The sequence below is a fragment of the Plodia interpunctella genome, chromosome 14, assembly GCF_027563975.2.
Source record: "Plodia interpunctella isolate USDA-ARS_2022_Savannah chromosome 14, ilPloInte3.2, whole genome shotgun sequence".
Classification (NCBI taxonomy): domain Eukaryota; kingdom Metazoa; phylum Arthropoda; class Insecta; order Lepidoptera; family Pyralidae; genus Plodia; species Plodia interpunctella.
Window position 1 is genome coordinate 5681613 of NC_071307.1, and position 15808 is coordinate 5697420.

At 35.0% G+C, this 15808-nt stretch overlaps 1 protein-coding gene across 10 annotated transcripts in view; it reads right to left on the bottom strand.

Moving 5' to 3' along the window:
* RapGAP1 (Rap GTPase activating protein 1) overlaps positions 1–15808 on the bottom strand; it is a 223226-nt gene that overhangs the window by 3039 nt on the left and 204379 nt on the right. For 8 of the 10 annotated variants that reach the window (XM_053755089.2, XM_053755092.2, XM_053755088.2 and 5 more), the window contains 9 exons: positions 5740–5884; positions 5091–5360; positions 4532–4713; positions 3968–4065; positions 2804–3160; positions 2357–2456; positions 1802–1976; positions 1120–1158; positions 344–519 (listed from right to left, as the gene is read on the bottom strand). In XM_053755089.2, coding sequence (XP_053611064.1) covers positions 344–519; positions 1120–1158; positions 1802–1976; positions 2357–2456; positions 2804–3160; positions 3968–4065; positions 4532–4713; positions 5091–5360; positions 5740–5884 — 1542 coding nt within the window. The remainder of the gene's footprint in view (positions 1–343; positions 520–1119; positions 1159–1801; positions 1977–2356; positions 2457–2803; positions 3161–3967; positions 4066–4531; positions 4714–5090; positions 5361–5739; positions 5885–15808) is intronic. The other 2 variants (XM_053755097.2, XM_053755090.2) reach the window with 1 other exon arrangement.

The window sequence follows — 15808 nt, forward strand, 5'->3', positions numbered from 1 at the left end:
AGATGAAAAATAAATAGCCTTATTTAATGGGTAATCACATTATACGTATCCAGGACTGGATTTGTGGCTGGGTTGGGTGCCCCACACATTGCCGGAAGCTATAAACCCAGTCGAAGCTTCTATTTCACTCATACAAGAAAGAGATGTCGTATTACTAATATGTTGTGTCCCTCATCACGAGACCGGCCCAATCTGCTTCAACCATCACTTTATATAGTATTGAATGGACATGGGGCCGATAATCGTATGGAAATATTCTATCTCATTTGGTTGTACACTCGTCCGTCGCACATATAGTTTTCTTGGTTACACACACACACACACACACACACACAAGACTCACAATGTTCTGTTTGAGCAGGTCCAGCTTGTCGTTCTTGAGCCGGCAGACCTCCTGGCGCAGCAACTCGGCGTCGCGCGGCGCGGCCGGCGGCTCCCCGCGCGCCGCGCCCGCGCCCGCGCCCGCCTCCGCCGACGACATCGACTCTAGCCCCGTGTCGCTGTCTACGTACACCGCACCTGGAGTATCGACATTTGTATAAAGTAAAACGCCTTGGTTTAATAGCTGTGTGACAGGAACGTGCTATGGTCTCCTAAAGCGGAGTCACGTGTAAGGCATTCAAATAATTTTTTCACAGCTATGCAGATACCGCACTATCCGTACAACGCGCGTCTCCTACAGAGATGTGAAATCATGCTAAATCTTTGTTTTTATTTTTGTAGTGAAAAATATTAAATCGATGACCATAATCAAGATGTATATTTTGATTACAGATTGATTTGAAATTGTTGAAACTACAGATATTATTGATTTCTTTAGGATTTAAAAGACACAGGTGGTGAAGTATTCATATGCTTCATATTTTTAACTTTTATAAAAAAGTAATATTACAACAACCAATGATTAGTTTTATATTTTATTTGCTGTTGTCTATTATTTAAAACTACCTAATACGAATATTTACCATTATTTTTCTCCATTTCATTTTTATATCACTAAGTTTTTTTTTTGATATATCATGCGTTTTTGTAACTACAAAATAATAATATAAATTAAACCCATGCTCAACATAAAAGTATGATTTGTCTACAATTAGTCTAATTTTCTACAGGACTAACCTGTTGCACTTTTGCCACAACTCAGCCAGTCCTTGTCGTCTAATTGGAAAGAAAAATTCAATTGAAATTCTTAAAGATCGGATTGCTACTTAAAAGTTGAATATAAATTGGGCGTAGATGGCCATTATTTATTGATGTTTTTACCTGCTGTAGCAATGTAGTAAATGACATGATTCTTCTCTACTATGAGATGTAGGTCCTAGGTGACTTTTAATCTGGTCTGACCTATCACAATTTTTATGGTTCTATAACTATTGAAATTGAAGCCAAAATACATGCATCTCTTCGCTTTGTGGAAAGTTGGTTTACATTTTTATAATTTAAATAAATAAACACTGTCACTTTGCATTTTGTATTGGTGTCTGTATCCTACTTTCTTTCTCGTCGAGTGTGTCACACAGGTGTCAGATACATTAATATTAAAAATAAATTCAGGCCAAATGAAACCTTAGCTGTTAATATATATCATAATTATAATCGACAGAGTGAGAATAGCATACGAGTAGAATCACGGCCGATGTTAGCAGAGCAGTGGTCTTGACATCGGGCGTTGTGGTCCACCTATTAAGTTCACCTGGGTGGACCACGGGCACTTATTGCCGGTGGGTTGAATATGATGTCGTTCGACTTCAAAAGGTTCGTTCGATAAGTAGTTATACCTGTATAATAGAAGTGAACATACCGAGCGGGTCCAAGTCAACAGAGTTGAGGCTGGAGTCGTCGCTGTGGTCGAGCGGCGGACGCGGCGGCGCGGCGCGCGAGGTCACGTCGGGGGACGACTCGCCCGAGCCGCCCGCCGACCGCACCGACACCGCGCTCGCTGACGACGACGCTATCGACGACTTCGAACGACCGCTCTGCGATAGGTAGGTGACGAGCTCAGAATATTGTAAAAAAAAATGTATGCCCTAGATAAAATAGATCATTGTGATAATTCATAGATTGTAATAATGCAGCTGGATCATTACGAAGATTTGAAGTTGGAAAGTCCATCTTCTTGCATGTTACCACATAAAATACTTGCATTGTTCAGGGTCAGTCCATAAAGTGCAATCAAAAAATTAATCATGTTCGAAAAATAGGTACAAAAACGACGTTCCAGTTGTTTAATATCACTTTGTAATAATGAAACATTAAAATTATATTTCAAACCATATTATAATAAATATGAGGTATTATTGAATCCTGGTAATAATAATGAAGAATCATAAAGTAAATCATTAAAACAAAAACTTACATTAGGAGTATGTGTTTCATGAGGCGGCATTTTATTCTTGTTGAATGATATCTTGTTGCTGTCGCCTGAGAGATTCGTATCCACACTCGGAGATCTAGAACTGGAAAATGTAATGTTACAATTAACTATTTACAATAAAGAAAAGAAGGAAAAATTAATCACTTTTCCGCCATTTATACTTTCTTTTTTGACATAACAGTAGTTAATTTACTCTTTGCATAACAGACACCGGTAAATGACAAATATAAATAGTGCCACAAGGGATCGTTCGAGCGAGCGTAATTATTACGTCGTGTTCAACGTTGGCTAATTCTAGCTTTGTATTTTCGAAATTTGTAAATAAATTTTTTCAAAGAAAAAATATGTTGTTCCGAATGAACTCAACTAATGCTCTATCAAGACAATGTGCGCTCTCACAAATAAAATTAAAATTAAATAGGTACTAACCTGACTTTTGATATGAGCGCTTTCTTGACCGTATCGATGAACCTCGCGCCCGGCCCGTCCTGTTTCGGTGTCAGTTCCGGTTGAGGTGAAACTGCGCCTGTCTCTATCCTAACCCCAGTACCAAGGAATTCGCACGTCTTATTCTTCAAATCTTCTGTCAAGTTTTGCAATAATGATGCCCGCGTCCTGAGCTCCAACTGAGCGAATTTTTCAGCTTTGTAACATGCGTTTTCGGCGTTGATCAATTTGGTAAGTAGGAATTCTTTAAATTCGCGCCCTTTTCGGAAAATAGGCGGTTGAGGGAGAGTCGGTCCGAAGAATGGTACGTCCACTCGAGCGGTGACGGCCACTTTGTACCTGAAATTAATTACTAGAAATTCAGTTTACTGGAAACATGGTTTTTGAAGATGATCGAGATAGTGGTGAAATGTATAGTCTTGTAAATTATAAGTTATTAATTTTATGTATATGTATCTTGTTTTAGTGAAATACAGTACTAAAACTATTCCTGACACGAATAATAAAACTATTCCTATGGGGAGAACTGTGCTGTCTCAGAATCATTTGTTAACTTTCGATACTTAACGAAAGTCTTTGTATTCTTACTACAATAAGACGACAAGAATCTTATAATTGCGCCATTTCGTTTGCATATAAATTACGAAGAAAACTCCATTCTCGTCCCTAGACATTTTCTTCATGCAAATCGAGTCGCGAAGTAACATAAAGTTTATGTTAAACAAGTCGCTAAGTATGGACAAAGAAACTAAGAAATTACAAGTAGTTTTAACTAATTTTGAGAGAGATACTAAGTATGAATAGGAATAGCCTGTGAATATTTAATTGAAAATTCGCTTTTTTATATTAGATGATGTAATAACGGGTGATTAAAATAGATGGTCATTTTTATTTTGAAGTGTCTGAGCACATTTTCTATCTATTTTCTATGATACTATGGTAACTCATCGCGATGAGACGACAAGTTAAATATCAATAGGTACGATGCCAAACTGTGTCATCACACCACAGATAATGCTGCATTAATGGCGTTCGTATTAACGTTCACACATGCCCGATCCGACATGCTAAGTATTGAAAAACAATACAGAAACAATAAATTATGCCAAGGAAATAAGTGCTATGGCAACATTGATGCTTGTTTACCTGGTCTCCCCGCCGGCCGCCTCGACTGGTGTGACAACGATGAAAGCGTGGAGGAAGTGGGAAGCTATCATGTCCGGGGTGAAGGGGGTCGGCTTTTCCTGAAAGATTTGTACATATTAAATAGACGATGATAAATATCGGATGCACACAATATACACTAATTATACGAATTACTTTATAAAAGGGTTTTTTATTTTAATGGTTAAATATCATCTGTTCAATCAATCAACAAATGAACCTTTGATAAATAAACCACCCAGCAATATTAAGGTAAGTAAAGATTTCCAAATCACTAGAACCTAGATGACCTTACGGAATGTTAAAATGTTAGCCCGTAGACACAAAGAACTATAGACATCCATAGACATTATCATATAATTTGAAATACTCGTACATAATAATAAATGGGACAGAACGCCAACATCATTTCCCCCGATGTTTGTCCCTAATCGTCTGCCTGGTTACACAAAGCCTATCTTGCCGCTTTGCATCAGATGGGTCGGCAATTTGTTTAGAAACGTTCTCTTTGGCTGCGCCACCTCGTCTTTGTCTTGTGATACTCACTTGGAAAACAATAGCAACGATGTCGTTCCCAACGTGTCGCTTCCTCTGAAGCTGCTGGGCGTCACCAGCGGTGTGGGGTAGAAGGGGGGCAACGTGGAACATGATCTCTCGGTTGTAGTGCTGCTCGTACACAGCCTCCGAGCCTGTGTGACCGTTCATTATGTCCAGGCCTCCTCGATAACCTGAAATTAGAGTTTAATCATTATTGCCCATAGATTAAACTGAAACTAAACGTGAAGCCGAAACTTATCAAAATTATACCGCTGTATTTGATGTTTTAACTAAATATTTGTTACGCTGCGATTGAAGATGATAAGTTCATGGATATATCTTCCTAAAATACAAAAGCAGGGAAACACGTTTTGGGCAACACGTGTTAGTGGAAGTGGTAACCGCAGACTATGGACGCCGACACCAGAAGTATCTCACGCGCGTTTACTCTAAATAAATCTTATTATGTCCTTTGAAGAACTCAATGTTAAAGTCGCTCGAGAAAACCAGGGCAGAGCTAATTTCGCAAACTAAAGAATACGTATTAAAACAGCTTGAAAATACGAACCTTTGTGATCCTTTAACTTAATCCTCTGTCCGAGCATCTCTAAAAACTCGTCGAATGCGGGCGAAGTCTCATTATTTCCGAAGAGCTCCTCCTCTGTAGTCTGTCCATACTTCTGGTACAACACTCCGAACTTGAAATTGTTCACCAGGACATGTTCGTCGTATGCTGCGATCTGCTGCGACGCGTTCAAACTCATTACTGCAGTAAAGTTGTCTACGTTCACTTGGTCGTTCAGCATTTTCGCCATCTTCGATGGAATCATGCTAGATCCTGGAACACCAAGTAAATTTATGTCGAAATGTGTAGAAAAAGTATGTAAACACTATCTTATCTTTAGTAAGTTCTCAAATGGAAAGCGCTGGTTTAGCTAAACTAAGAAGCAGTCCGACGTCCTCACGCAAAAAGATCACAGCCAAAGTGGAAAACTAGTCCTCGAAGACTTTTCTCGAGGACTCGTTTTCCTTTCCACTTTGGCTGTACAATGTTCACAAATATAATTAAAAGAGGTGTTATTATTTATTTAATAGGATGTAAAGACCTTAGATAACCATGTTAAAATTGATAGTTATTATAAAATCACAAACTCTGTTTTTTCCATATTTCAATATCCAGCAGTTACATTTTCTTGAAGACAGAGAGAATATCTTACTTGTGGTGGGTATGAGTCCGTGCATAGTCTCAGTCTTGAGCCGCAGCAATATCCTCGTGTGGTCCTGGCCTGCCACGTGTTCATTCTTCAGGGACATGACCACTGGACCCAGGGCCTCGTCTGTGCCGACCAGGTTGATGTGTTCCTAAAGACATAAGAATATAATTTAATAACTTTGAAAAAAAATTGACAAAAGTAGTGTCATACCTATACATACTCGTAAATAGTTGTGTGAAAATTTTAGACATATGAATAACTAGCAAACTAACAGACAACGTATAGCTAAAACTACTGATCATAGAAAGTTGAAATGTGTATACAAAAGGGAAACAGATAAATTATCTAGGGAGAAAAGGGAATAAACGGAAATTTAAGCATATACAAAATTGTGAATAAGTGAAACTTGATTTTTTAAATAAAATGCTACACACTCTTTTCATAGTTTATAATTCATAAGTTGAGACAACTTTACTAACTCGCTTTATCTAACCTGTACAGATTCATAAGACCCTAACTTCAATAGAAACCTTTAAAATAGTTTCAATGATATAATGCAACAATACTATCCAAATATGCAATAAATTGGATATATGGTAGTAAACATCGAATGAGACAACAGAAAAGTGGAACTAATTAGTAATGTAATAACCATGTCAATATTGACCGTCGAATTGCCGTAAAATATCCATCAGTCACGCCTTGTCCATAAACCTCACGGAATAACATAGGAAACGACTTTTACAGAACATTTACATCAAATTTCGTTTAGATCTTATTGTTATAGACGCCTATTTCTCCAATTTTGGTTTGAATGAAGTAAATTTAGTTTTATATTATTTGTTAATATATTGTTGGCAGTCTAATAGTGGAAGCAGGCATATGACCTTTGATCAATTGCAATACACATAGCATTCAAATGTTGTGTAATACAACTATTACTCATTGGTAATCCAGCCTATTTATAACTTTAAAACAAATGTAAAGGAAAAGTTCACTGAAAAATACAAATTCCATTGGGAAATAATAAACACCCAACTCAGTTCTTGGAATGTTTGAACAAAAATAACCAAGGCAAGTGATGTAGGTAATCAAGGTCTTCTATGGGTTCGTTTATAGAGCAAACAGTTGTGGGATTTTCTGTCACTATTGTCTTGAAAGCGAGGGTCAAGCATGCCAGTAGAAGAATAACAATGTGCTCGTAATCACCATGGGAGATGTTGATTAGTCACATACATTATTGTGTTAGTCAATCTGAGACCCTTTTTCACAAATTAAAAGAGAGCTGAAGGGTAAATGCTATTGTTTGGAAATAGGTAGATGAAAATGTTACACGACTAATTAAAATTGCTACAGTAAATTGTAAAAATAAATCGAAATACAGTAAACGGTAACATGTCATTATTATTATACACTTTCTTAGTAGTGTTTCGATAGAAGAAAAAGGTATAAATAACTCTTTTGTAAATCCTTTTGTGTATTTGTGATATATTACGACGATCTATGCCACAATTAAGGAACAAAAATTACAACCTCAAGAAAAAATGCAAACACTGCTATAGATACGGATGTTGAAACTTCCTAAACCATTTATTATTATGAATATTATACGTATTGCTAATGCAAATATGTTACTTCCCGGATATATTCAGCTTGAAGATAATAAACACAGGAATAACAGGACAATTGCAAAGTCAATAAAAGATTCATCTTCACGTGCTGGCAATGGATGCATTTGATATACGTGATCGGGAAACGCAATGCACAGTATCATGTAAGATAAATAACCCAGCAGAGACTTCCATTCTACAGAAATAGCATCGAATTTGCAATAAATTTGTGTTGGTTGACGTGTTGTCAACTGTACTACAGATCCACTTGCAAACTGGATACGGTGCCAGGAAGTCATTAATGTACTTCGCCAATTAAATTCAAATTGCTACATTTGTCTATATTCACTGCTTTATTTTTTACATCACTACGTAAAGAATATTTTTGGAAGTGTCTCAGATTAAAAAACATCATGTAACGAATCTGCAGAACTTTTAGATATACAAAAATATTACCCAGTTGACACAAAGGATGACAAAATTTAAAGTAAGCATTCTATCACGAGCTATTCAGTCAACAGAGTTAATTTTGTCATCACAGTTAGTAATCTGTAATCTTCAGCATATTTTCAAAGGCGAATATCTTTCATTCCTGTAAATATCTCAGATTTATTGCTTGTCCTTTTTCATCGCCACAAAGAGGCAAATTGAAAGCTAAAGATGGTAATTGGGGTTAATGCCCCTTCCTTGATGGATCACGTCATCTTTGATAGAATCGGCGAATTTTTTACACTCCATTGAACAAAATTTTCTATTCATCGTGTATTTTTTTGGGGTTGATAGATGGTAACGCAGCTAATATTCCATCAAAATAGGATAAAAATTTTAGATTAGGGTGAAAATATTCGATTTTTCGGTATTGATGGTAAAATTAAATTTACGATGGAGTAAATCATATACTTGAGGAAGAAGTACCTACGTTTATTTTTTGTTATTTTTAGTGTTATTGCTGGAACTAATTTTAATATCTGAGGAAAAAATTAATAATAATTGAAATATAAAGAAATCATAGCTCAAAAGCTTAACTTACAAGCTTGTACAATTGCATATAAATTACTCCAGAAACTCTAAAAAATAAGAGAATTAGTATTTCATGGACCTAGAACCGCAAAACCAACTTAATAGTAAAGTTACACTATATGAGAATAGTTTTGTCATTAGGATAATCCGTTCGTCAAATAAACATTAGCGTAACAAACTTAGATCAGTTACTTTGAGTTCTAATGGTCGTGGAATGGACATAGTCCGTTAAAGTATACATATAAGTAATAGCAAGTGTGAATATATAAGTAAAGTATGTACAGTAATAAAAGAGTAATCAAGTATAACATACTTGTATATTTATAAAATAGTTTCAAATCTGAGTTTAGAGCTTGTTTAGTGAATCGATTGCATTGCTATCACAACTTTACTAGAGGAAATAAGGTAAATACACATGAATACTCGTAACGAATCTTATTAAAATCTTTTAGATGGGTAGATCACGCAGATCCAATGGCAATAATTTCTAAGAACTTTAATTTTTGTCGCGAGATATCATTTTTTTCTCATTTTGAAAGATTTTACAATTCTTAATAATATTTCCCTTTCGAACATCTATCTTCATCGCTCATTACAAAGATTGAAATGCAAATTAATGATGCTTTATTAATTGTGATTGATGGATATTTAATAACTAATAATTTAATAAATTCTATTGCACAGTAGGTAATGAAATATCAAAACTTAATAACTGTGGCAATTATGACTGATGTTAAATACATTTATTATACTCTATTATGATTTTCTCCATGGATAATAATGACTACTACCAAATATTAATTTCAAAAATAACTTCCTGTGTAGAAACCGGGTGGAAACACCGCAAAAATAATAACACTAGCGGCCCATCCCGACATCGCTCGGGAAACATAATAAATTATACATCTAAACCTTCCTCAGGTATCACACTATCGATAGGTGAAAACGGCATTAAAATCTGTGCAGTAATTTTGACAGACAGACAGACGCAGCAGAGGACCTTGTTTTATAATATGTAAGAATAGTTTCGCTTTGTACACAAGAAGATGCTTGCAATATTTTATTATAATGCCAATATTAAAATAAATCCTATGTCATAAAGATGATAAAAATATTTAAAAAAAAAAAACTAAAAACTTATCGATAGTCTCGATTTCAAATTCTTCATCTCTTGGCAATATTTTTTGTGAAGTTTTCTCTAGGTTACAGTTATATAATAGTCGTTTAACCCTAGCATTTGTCTCAGCAGCAGGTCATCTCGATGCTCAACATCAGAATTGATGGCTGCTGCCCTGCGGTGGCTGTTACCTCCGACATTTGTTACACGATAGCCTAATAGCTGTGACGTATCCACACGTGAAATAGGGAACGGAACACACAGGCGATTTTCATTAGACTTCACTTGTTTTTGTTTTACTGAATTGTCTTCTTCTGTATCGACTTTTTCGACCACACGGGTGTAAGCTTCATTCACAAGATCTTTTTTCTTTTCGACCCTTATTTCTATTTTGTTTTAAATCTTCTCATAGATCGCTGTAATAACACTTAATAACAAGAAAGGTGTAAAGGAAATTACTGGCAACAAATAAATAAGGATGGCCCAAAACTAGTAGGTAAAGTTATCGTAGACGGTAGAAAGTTTATACCTAGCTAGCTGTAGATCCCGGAGGGCTTAAAATGATGAAGATGATAAAGAAGAAAGAAAAAGTAGTATTTACGCTTTAGAAAGAAATCGCTGCAGTAGGTTAAATTTTCTATCAGAAACAGATTCTATTGTCTGATGAGCTATTTCCAATTCAACCAAAATCATTAATAACCACGAATAGACTGTTTTAGAAACATCACATCTATGTAGTGTGTACCAAGCCCAAGTTTGAATCAGCTTAGCGATCGCACATCCATCTAGCTTAACCCACAATGACCTGCTCCCACCTCACAGTAGACGGTAACGATTCTAATATTTTATGCAAACGACATGCAATGGAATACATCAAGGGTTATTTTAGGAGGCGCCTTTATCGCGTTACTTACATCGAAAATGTTATGGAAATGTGCTATGTGATATTCTTCATGGCTTTTATATATTAGGTCAAACAGAAAAATAAAAAGAAAAAAAAAAACAAATGAATGACGGTTAACGAAACACAAATACATGTGTAAATAGCTGTACAAATTTGAATTTGGAATTTCTAGCCAAAGAGGAGAAATTTGTGATTAAAGTGGCCAGTACAACAAAACGCCAATTTCATATGTCGTAAGGGCTCAATATTACAGTCAGTAGCGCATTAACCTAAAAACATCATTGATAATTATTATTTGACCTGACTTATAATTTGCTAAATTAATAAATTTAAAATCCGTGTTTATTGTACCGAATATAGGTACCGATAATTCTATATTAATTGACATTCATTCGTTCCACCGGCAAATTTGACGTTGATTTTAACAAAATGTAACGCGGTTATTTAGATAAAATGGCGTACTTACGCAAGTTAAAGTGAACGTCAAAGTTAACTGATGGAACTCACCCTAAATAGTGTGTGAGCCTAAATAGTGTGAAGTTTGTTTTGGAAATTACATGGTAAGCATAGCAATTGACAGTGTTGTTATAAAAATACACAATCTAGTTGTGATACAATTTTGTAGTTGTAATCTTAGATTTAACAGCAGTGTCGTCATTTACGTTCAAATTTAATTAAAATTAATACTACGTTCATCAATTTCAAGACAAAATTAATAGTAAAAGATAAAAATCGTATAAATTAACCGACAAACTGTGACGGTTATAATTTTCATAATAAGGCGTAGATATGCCCGCGCGATAAGGCCGCGCACACACTGCGAGACTCCAAATTACTCGACAATGTCGTAATCGGCTCAATCTCATGCTGGGAACTTGGCTCACTTGGCGTGGAGCCCACGTTCCGCTTTGGTGGTTCCATACGTCTTTTCCCACTACTATTAAAGGAATGAGAGAAATTTAAACTTCAAATCTTATAAGAATAACAGAATCAGGTATAATCTTCTCTTTTATTTTTTTATGTCTGGCCTGTAAGTAGTTGTTGAGTCCCAAAAGCCAGGTATATTTATTCTTTGGTCAGCAGTGGTAAATAACTCTTATGGAACCATAAGAGTTATTTCCCGCTAAAACTTCCAAATAGTGTCGACTATTTTAAAAATTAATTAGGTATTTTTTTAAACTAAAACCATGATTTTATTTTAAAGTCAGCCGTACTTGAAGTTCTGCGCTGTCATTTACGGATTTATTTTTATAATGAGTAAAGTACGTTCAACAGCCTCGCTCGTTTTAATTGGTATGCATATTATTTCGTTCACAGAATTGGTTATAGGATAATATGCGTATATTTAGTAGATAATAGCGTTGCAAATTATATTAATTTAAAATATGCAGGGAAATGTGACTGTGCCGGTTTTTAAAATAAATAATTTGACTTGGACGTAAGTTTCTCCTACTATTAACTATTGATAATTGAATTGCCTCTAATTGATTACGTAAATAATCACAATGATCATAAAATATTACTAATTACCTTAACGTATCCCTATACCTATGAATAAGTAATTAAATTAGTAATATTTTGTTTGAAAGGTATTATTTAGCCAAATCATACAATTTTTTAGCGAAAAAAATATGCATGTTGTGTCCTAATGAAGAATAAATTAAACATTCATCCAGTGGTTATTGTATGGGAAAACAATAAGTTTCCTATAAAAATTGAATTGATGCAATTACTAATGATTGACGTGACATATATTTCGTAATAATAGTTACGTGAGAATTGAAGAATTGAAAGCCGAAATGGGGCTAACACGCAATAACAATTAAGGGCCGCTACCAACCTTCGCTTGGCATATCGTTAGTTGTATTCGTATTCTAATAAGGTCAGATTTTTTTCATACATCGTCTACAATGTATGTATAAAAAAGCTAAAAAATATTTTAAAACTTTGATTCACTATTTGTCTGTAAAGTTTCAGATTACAATGAAGCTATGAGCTGAAACTTTACCTAGAACATTCCTGAAACCTGGTTTGTACCACTGTCGATATTAAAAATAAATCAGTATTATAATTTGTAGTTTAAAATGCAAATTAGTAGGAATTTGGATCACCTACTTGGGTCTGTAATTACGCATTCTGATGTTCAATTATGGATCACGCACGCACTTCGTCGCGATCGATCACCTAACCTAACTTCCCAAGTGGCAGAGCCCTCAAGTATTAGAACTATGTTCTTCAGTCACCATTACACCATCAACCATTACCACGATTCAATTTACTTCTTAAGTCTATGAAATAAGGTCTAAAATAGAACAGTTGGTAAGTTCAGAGTATCCCGAACTATAGTTAGTGGTGACAGGATCGAATATGTAGAACTTTGGCGTTATGCACTTACGTGGACGTGAGCTCCAGTGATCCCTGGTAATGTGTCGATGTGTGCGAAGCCTTATGTGATTTAGTTAGTACTCTGCAGCTATATATATATATATATATATGATTGGTAACGGGGTTGTTAGAACATATAATACAATGCAAATTTACTAGTTCACATTGTAATATACGCTGTAAATCTTCCTTATATCATAAATAGATAAATAAGATAGTCAGCAAAAAATTGAAGAAAAATCATGACTTAATGTCAAGTTACGGCTTGGATCTCTATGCCACGGTAATAGGGGTGATTTTGCAATGAATTTTGTTAGTTACAACCGCTGTTGACAACGCATGCAGTGAATTCAAAATTTTCTTATTTAATATTACGACTTTTTATTTTTCTATGCGAAATTAGAGAGATAGAAAGAGAAGAAAATTATTTTGTACCAGTTCCATTACCTAAGTGTTTTAAAATAATGTACAATTAAATAAAAATATAATAAAATACATGGATTTGAAGCTAGAGTAGTTTCATAACGAATATCATTGTTCGAGGACCGAAGCAACAATCATAGTTTTACGACTGTTTCTGAAAGTTTACTTTGAAATTTATAATGAAGGAAGTTGTATTAATTAAATATAATTCATATTTTTAAACAGCTTACATGCACTAAAACAGCTTACATGTTCCGGTGAAGGAAAATATCGTGAGGAAACCTGCACACTGGTTGATTCTTATTAACTTGTGTGTGAAATTGAGAAGGCAATGGCCAACCACTCCATTAATAATGCCAAGAAAGTTGTTGTGTGTGTGTTTCATTCCACGTAATAACCACGAACCTCAGTCATGAGGAATACGACTATGAAGAAGACATGTACTAAAATAAATAATGTCTTGTAAAGATTTGTAATTTACATATTACATAGAAACTAATTGACATAGTTTTGACACTAAATAAGAAATTAATGCTGTGAAACCACATGAAGTAAATATTAGTTCATTACACGATAAATTTTTTCATGATTAGATGATGATACTACATTACAATTTATGATTATTCCACAAGTGTCGCACGAGACAGTACAGAGTTGGAGTCGAGATGATGTTAAAAAAGGCAAAATAAGTCTACTCGTGGGTATGGGAAAGTTCACACGTGTTAACTGTACCGATGGTTTAGTAGGGTTAGGACTTAGTGATAACGGGAGCGGATCGTAGACGATAGCTCTTTAGAGATTTTATAACAATAAAAAGGTGATAGCAGAAGATCAACGAAAGAGAGATAAATAACAAAAATTCACAGATATAAGAAATGTTCTTATATCTTTGCAAAATTACACATTTGGTCTTCACCAATCACTTATTAAACTATATTTTATTTATCATACTGATCTAATCTGGAGTCAGAATTAGAAAGTAAATTGCGAATGTTAACTAATGGTTGTACTAATCTATCAAAATGTTTATATAAATTGTGCATGTATACATAAATTGATTAGCCATTAGTATAGTGGCGATAACATGTATTTTCCTGAATATCTATTCCTTTCAAATCGGATTGCTAGGCCCTAGTTAACTTTTATACATGTTAAATATTTTACATAATTTCTTGTACACCACCAGTCAGAGTTTAAGAATTTCTTATGTTTTCTAAGCATGCAACTTTGGCAGCTGGTGTAGGTATAAGAAGTTATGTAAAATGTGATGCCAATGCCAAGGACGAACTAAAGCCATGTTAGTAGATGATTACACTACATTACAAAATACACGAGAAGAACAATGGACAATTCATCGTGCATAGAATAAACCTGTCAAAGATGATTTTTTCGAAACACTCCACGTCTTACTTTAGGTCCAAACAATACACTGTTCATCATATAAATGGGTTTGACATCAAAACAAATGAACGGGCAGTTATAAAACGTCAAACTCCAAATGACATAACATATTTTGGCAGGATGATAAATCGAGAATAGTCTAAGAACGCACCATGTCAATCATTAACGACCAAGGTTGTTTTTTCTCACACTTGCCTTTTTTCTTCACTCTGATCTAACAGTTGAAAAAATATAGGAAGACCTCATGCGCCACCGGCAACTAACGTTAATACTTACGTATGTATTTGCTTTAACCATATAATGTGCTAACTAGAAATAAGGCAACAAGTACAGAAACTGAACAGAATCGGATGATACTGGATATCGATTTTAATAATATGATACATTTTATACAAATGAAATTTATATCCAGTAGACTTCCAAGGTTTGCTCGATTACTCGAGTTTTGAATGCAATCACTTTTCAATAAAGCAACCTATCTTTAGTGGGCCCCTTCCTTTTAGAACCTGGTAGGATATAAATCAGGTAGGCCTTTACATAAGGTCACGGCATAAAAGGTCGCTGACATTGACGAGCATATCCATTAAGTCAAGGGGAACGTGACGTGACCAAGTGGAACTTTTAAATATCACCAGAAATATATTGTAAAGAAGCACGCACGCGTCAAGTTGCGGAAGGGTGTCAAAGTGTTAAATGGAGGACCGACAAAAATACAAATTCTTAATTTTTACAAAACTGATAAAGTTAATTTGGTAATATTAAATAAACAGCAATAAGTAGATAAAATTGTTACGGATGGAACAGTTAGGCCTTAGCCCGTAGCACCTATCTTCATTCATAGTAACGATATTAAAAACCTGAACACAACTGGAACTGACGTAAGCTCGTAAAATATATGTAGTTTGGCAAGGTCAGTTGGCAACAAGATCTCAGTTTATACTGGCTAATGGCAGACGGCATGGCGCGAATGTGCGGTTGACCGATGCTGTAACTTTTTATTTTGGTCGTTTCACCTCGAAGAAAGTGCGGTCACGATCACGATGCAATTACAGTGATTTCATTTGTCCATTTTTTATCGCCGCTAATGATTTCATGGACGTGATTTGGCGCACGATGATTTTGGTTTTTTATTGATGGATGACTAAGCCTCTGTTATTACCTTTTAGAATGTAGTAGCAAAACATTAAGTTGATGGATGACTTATTTTATTAA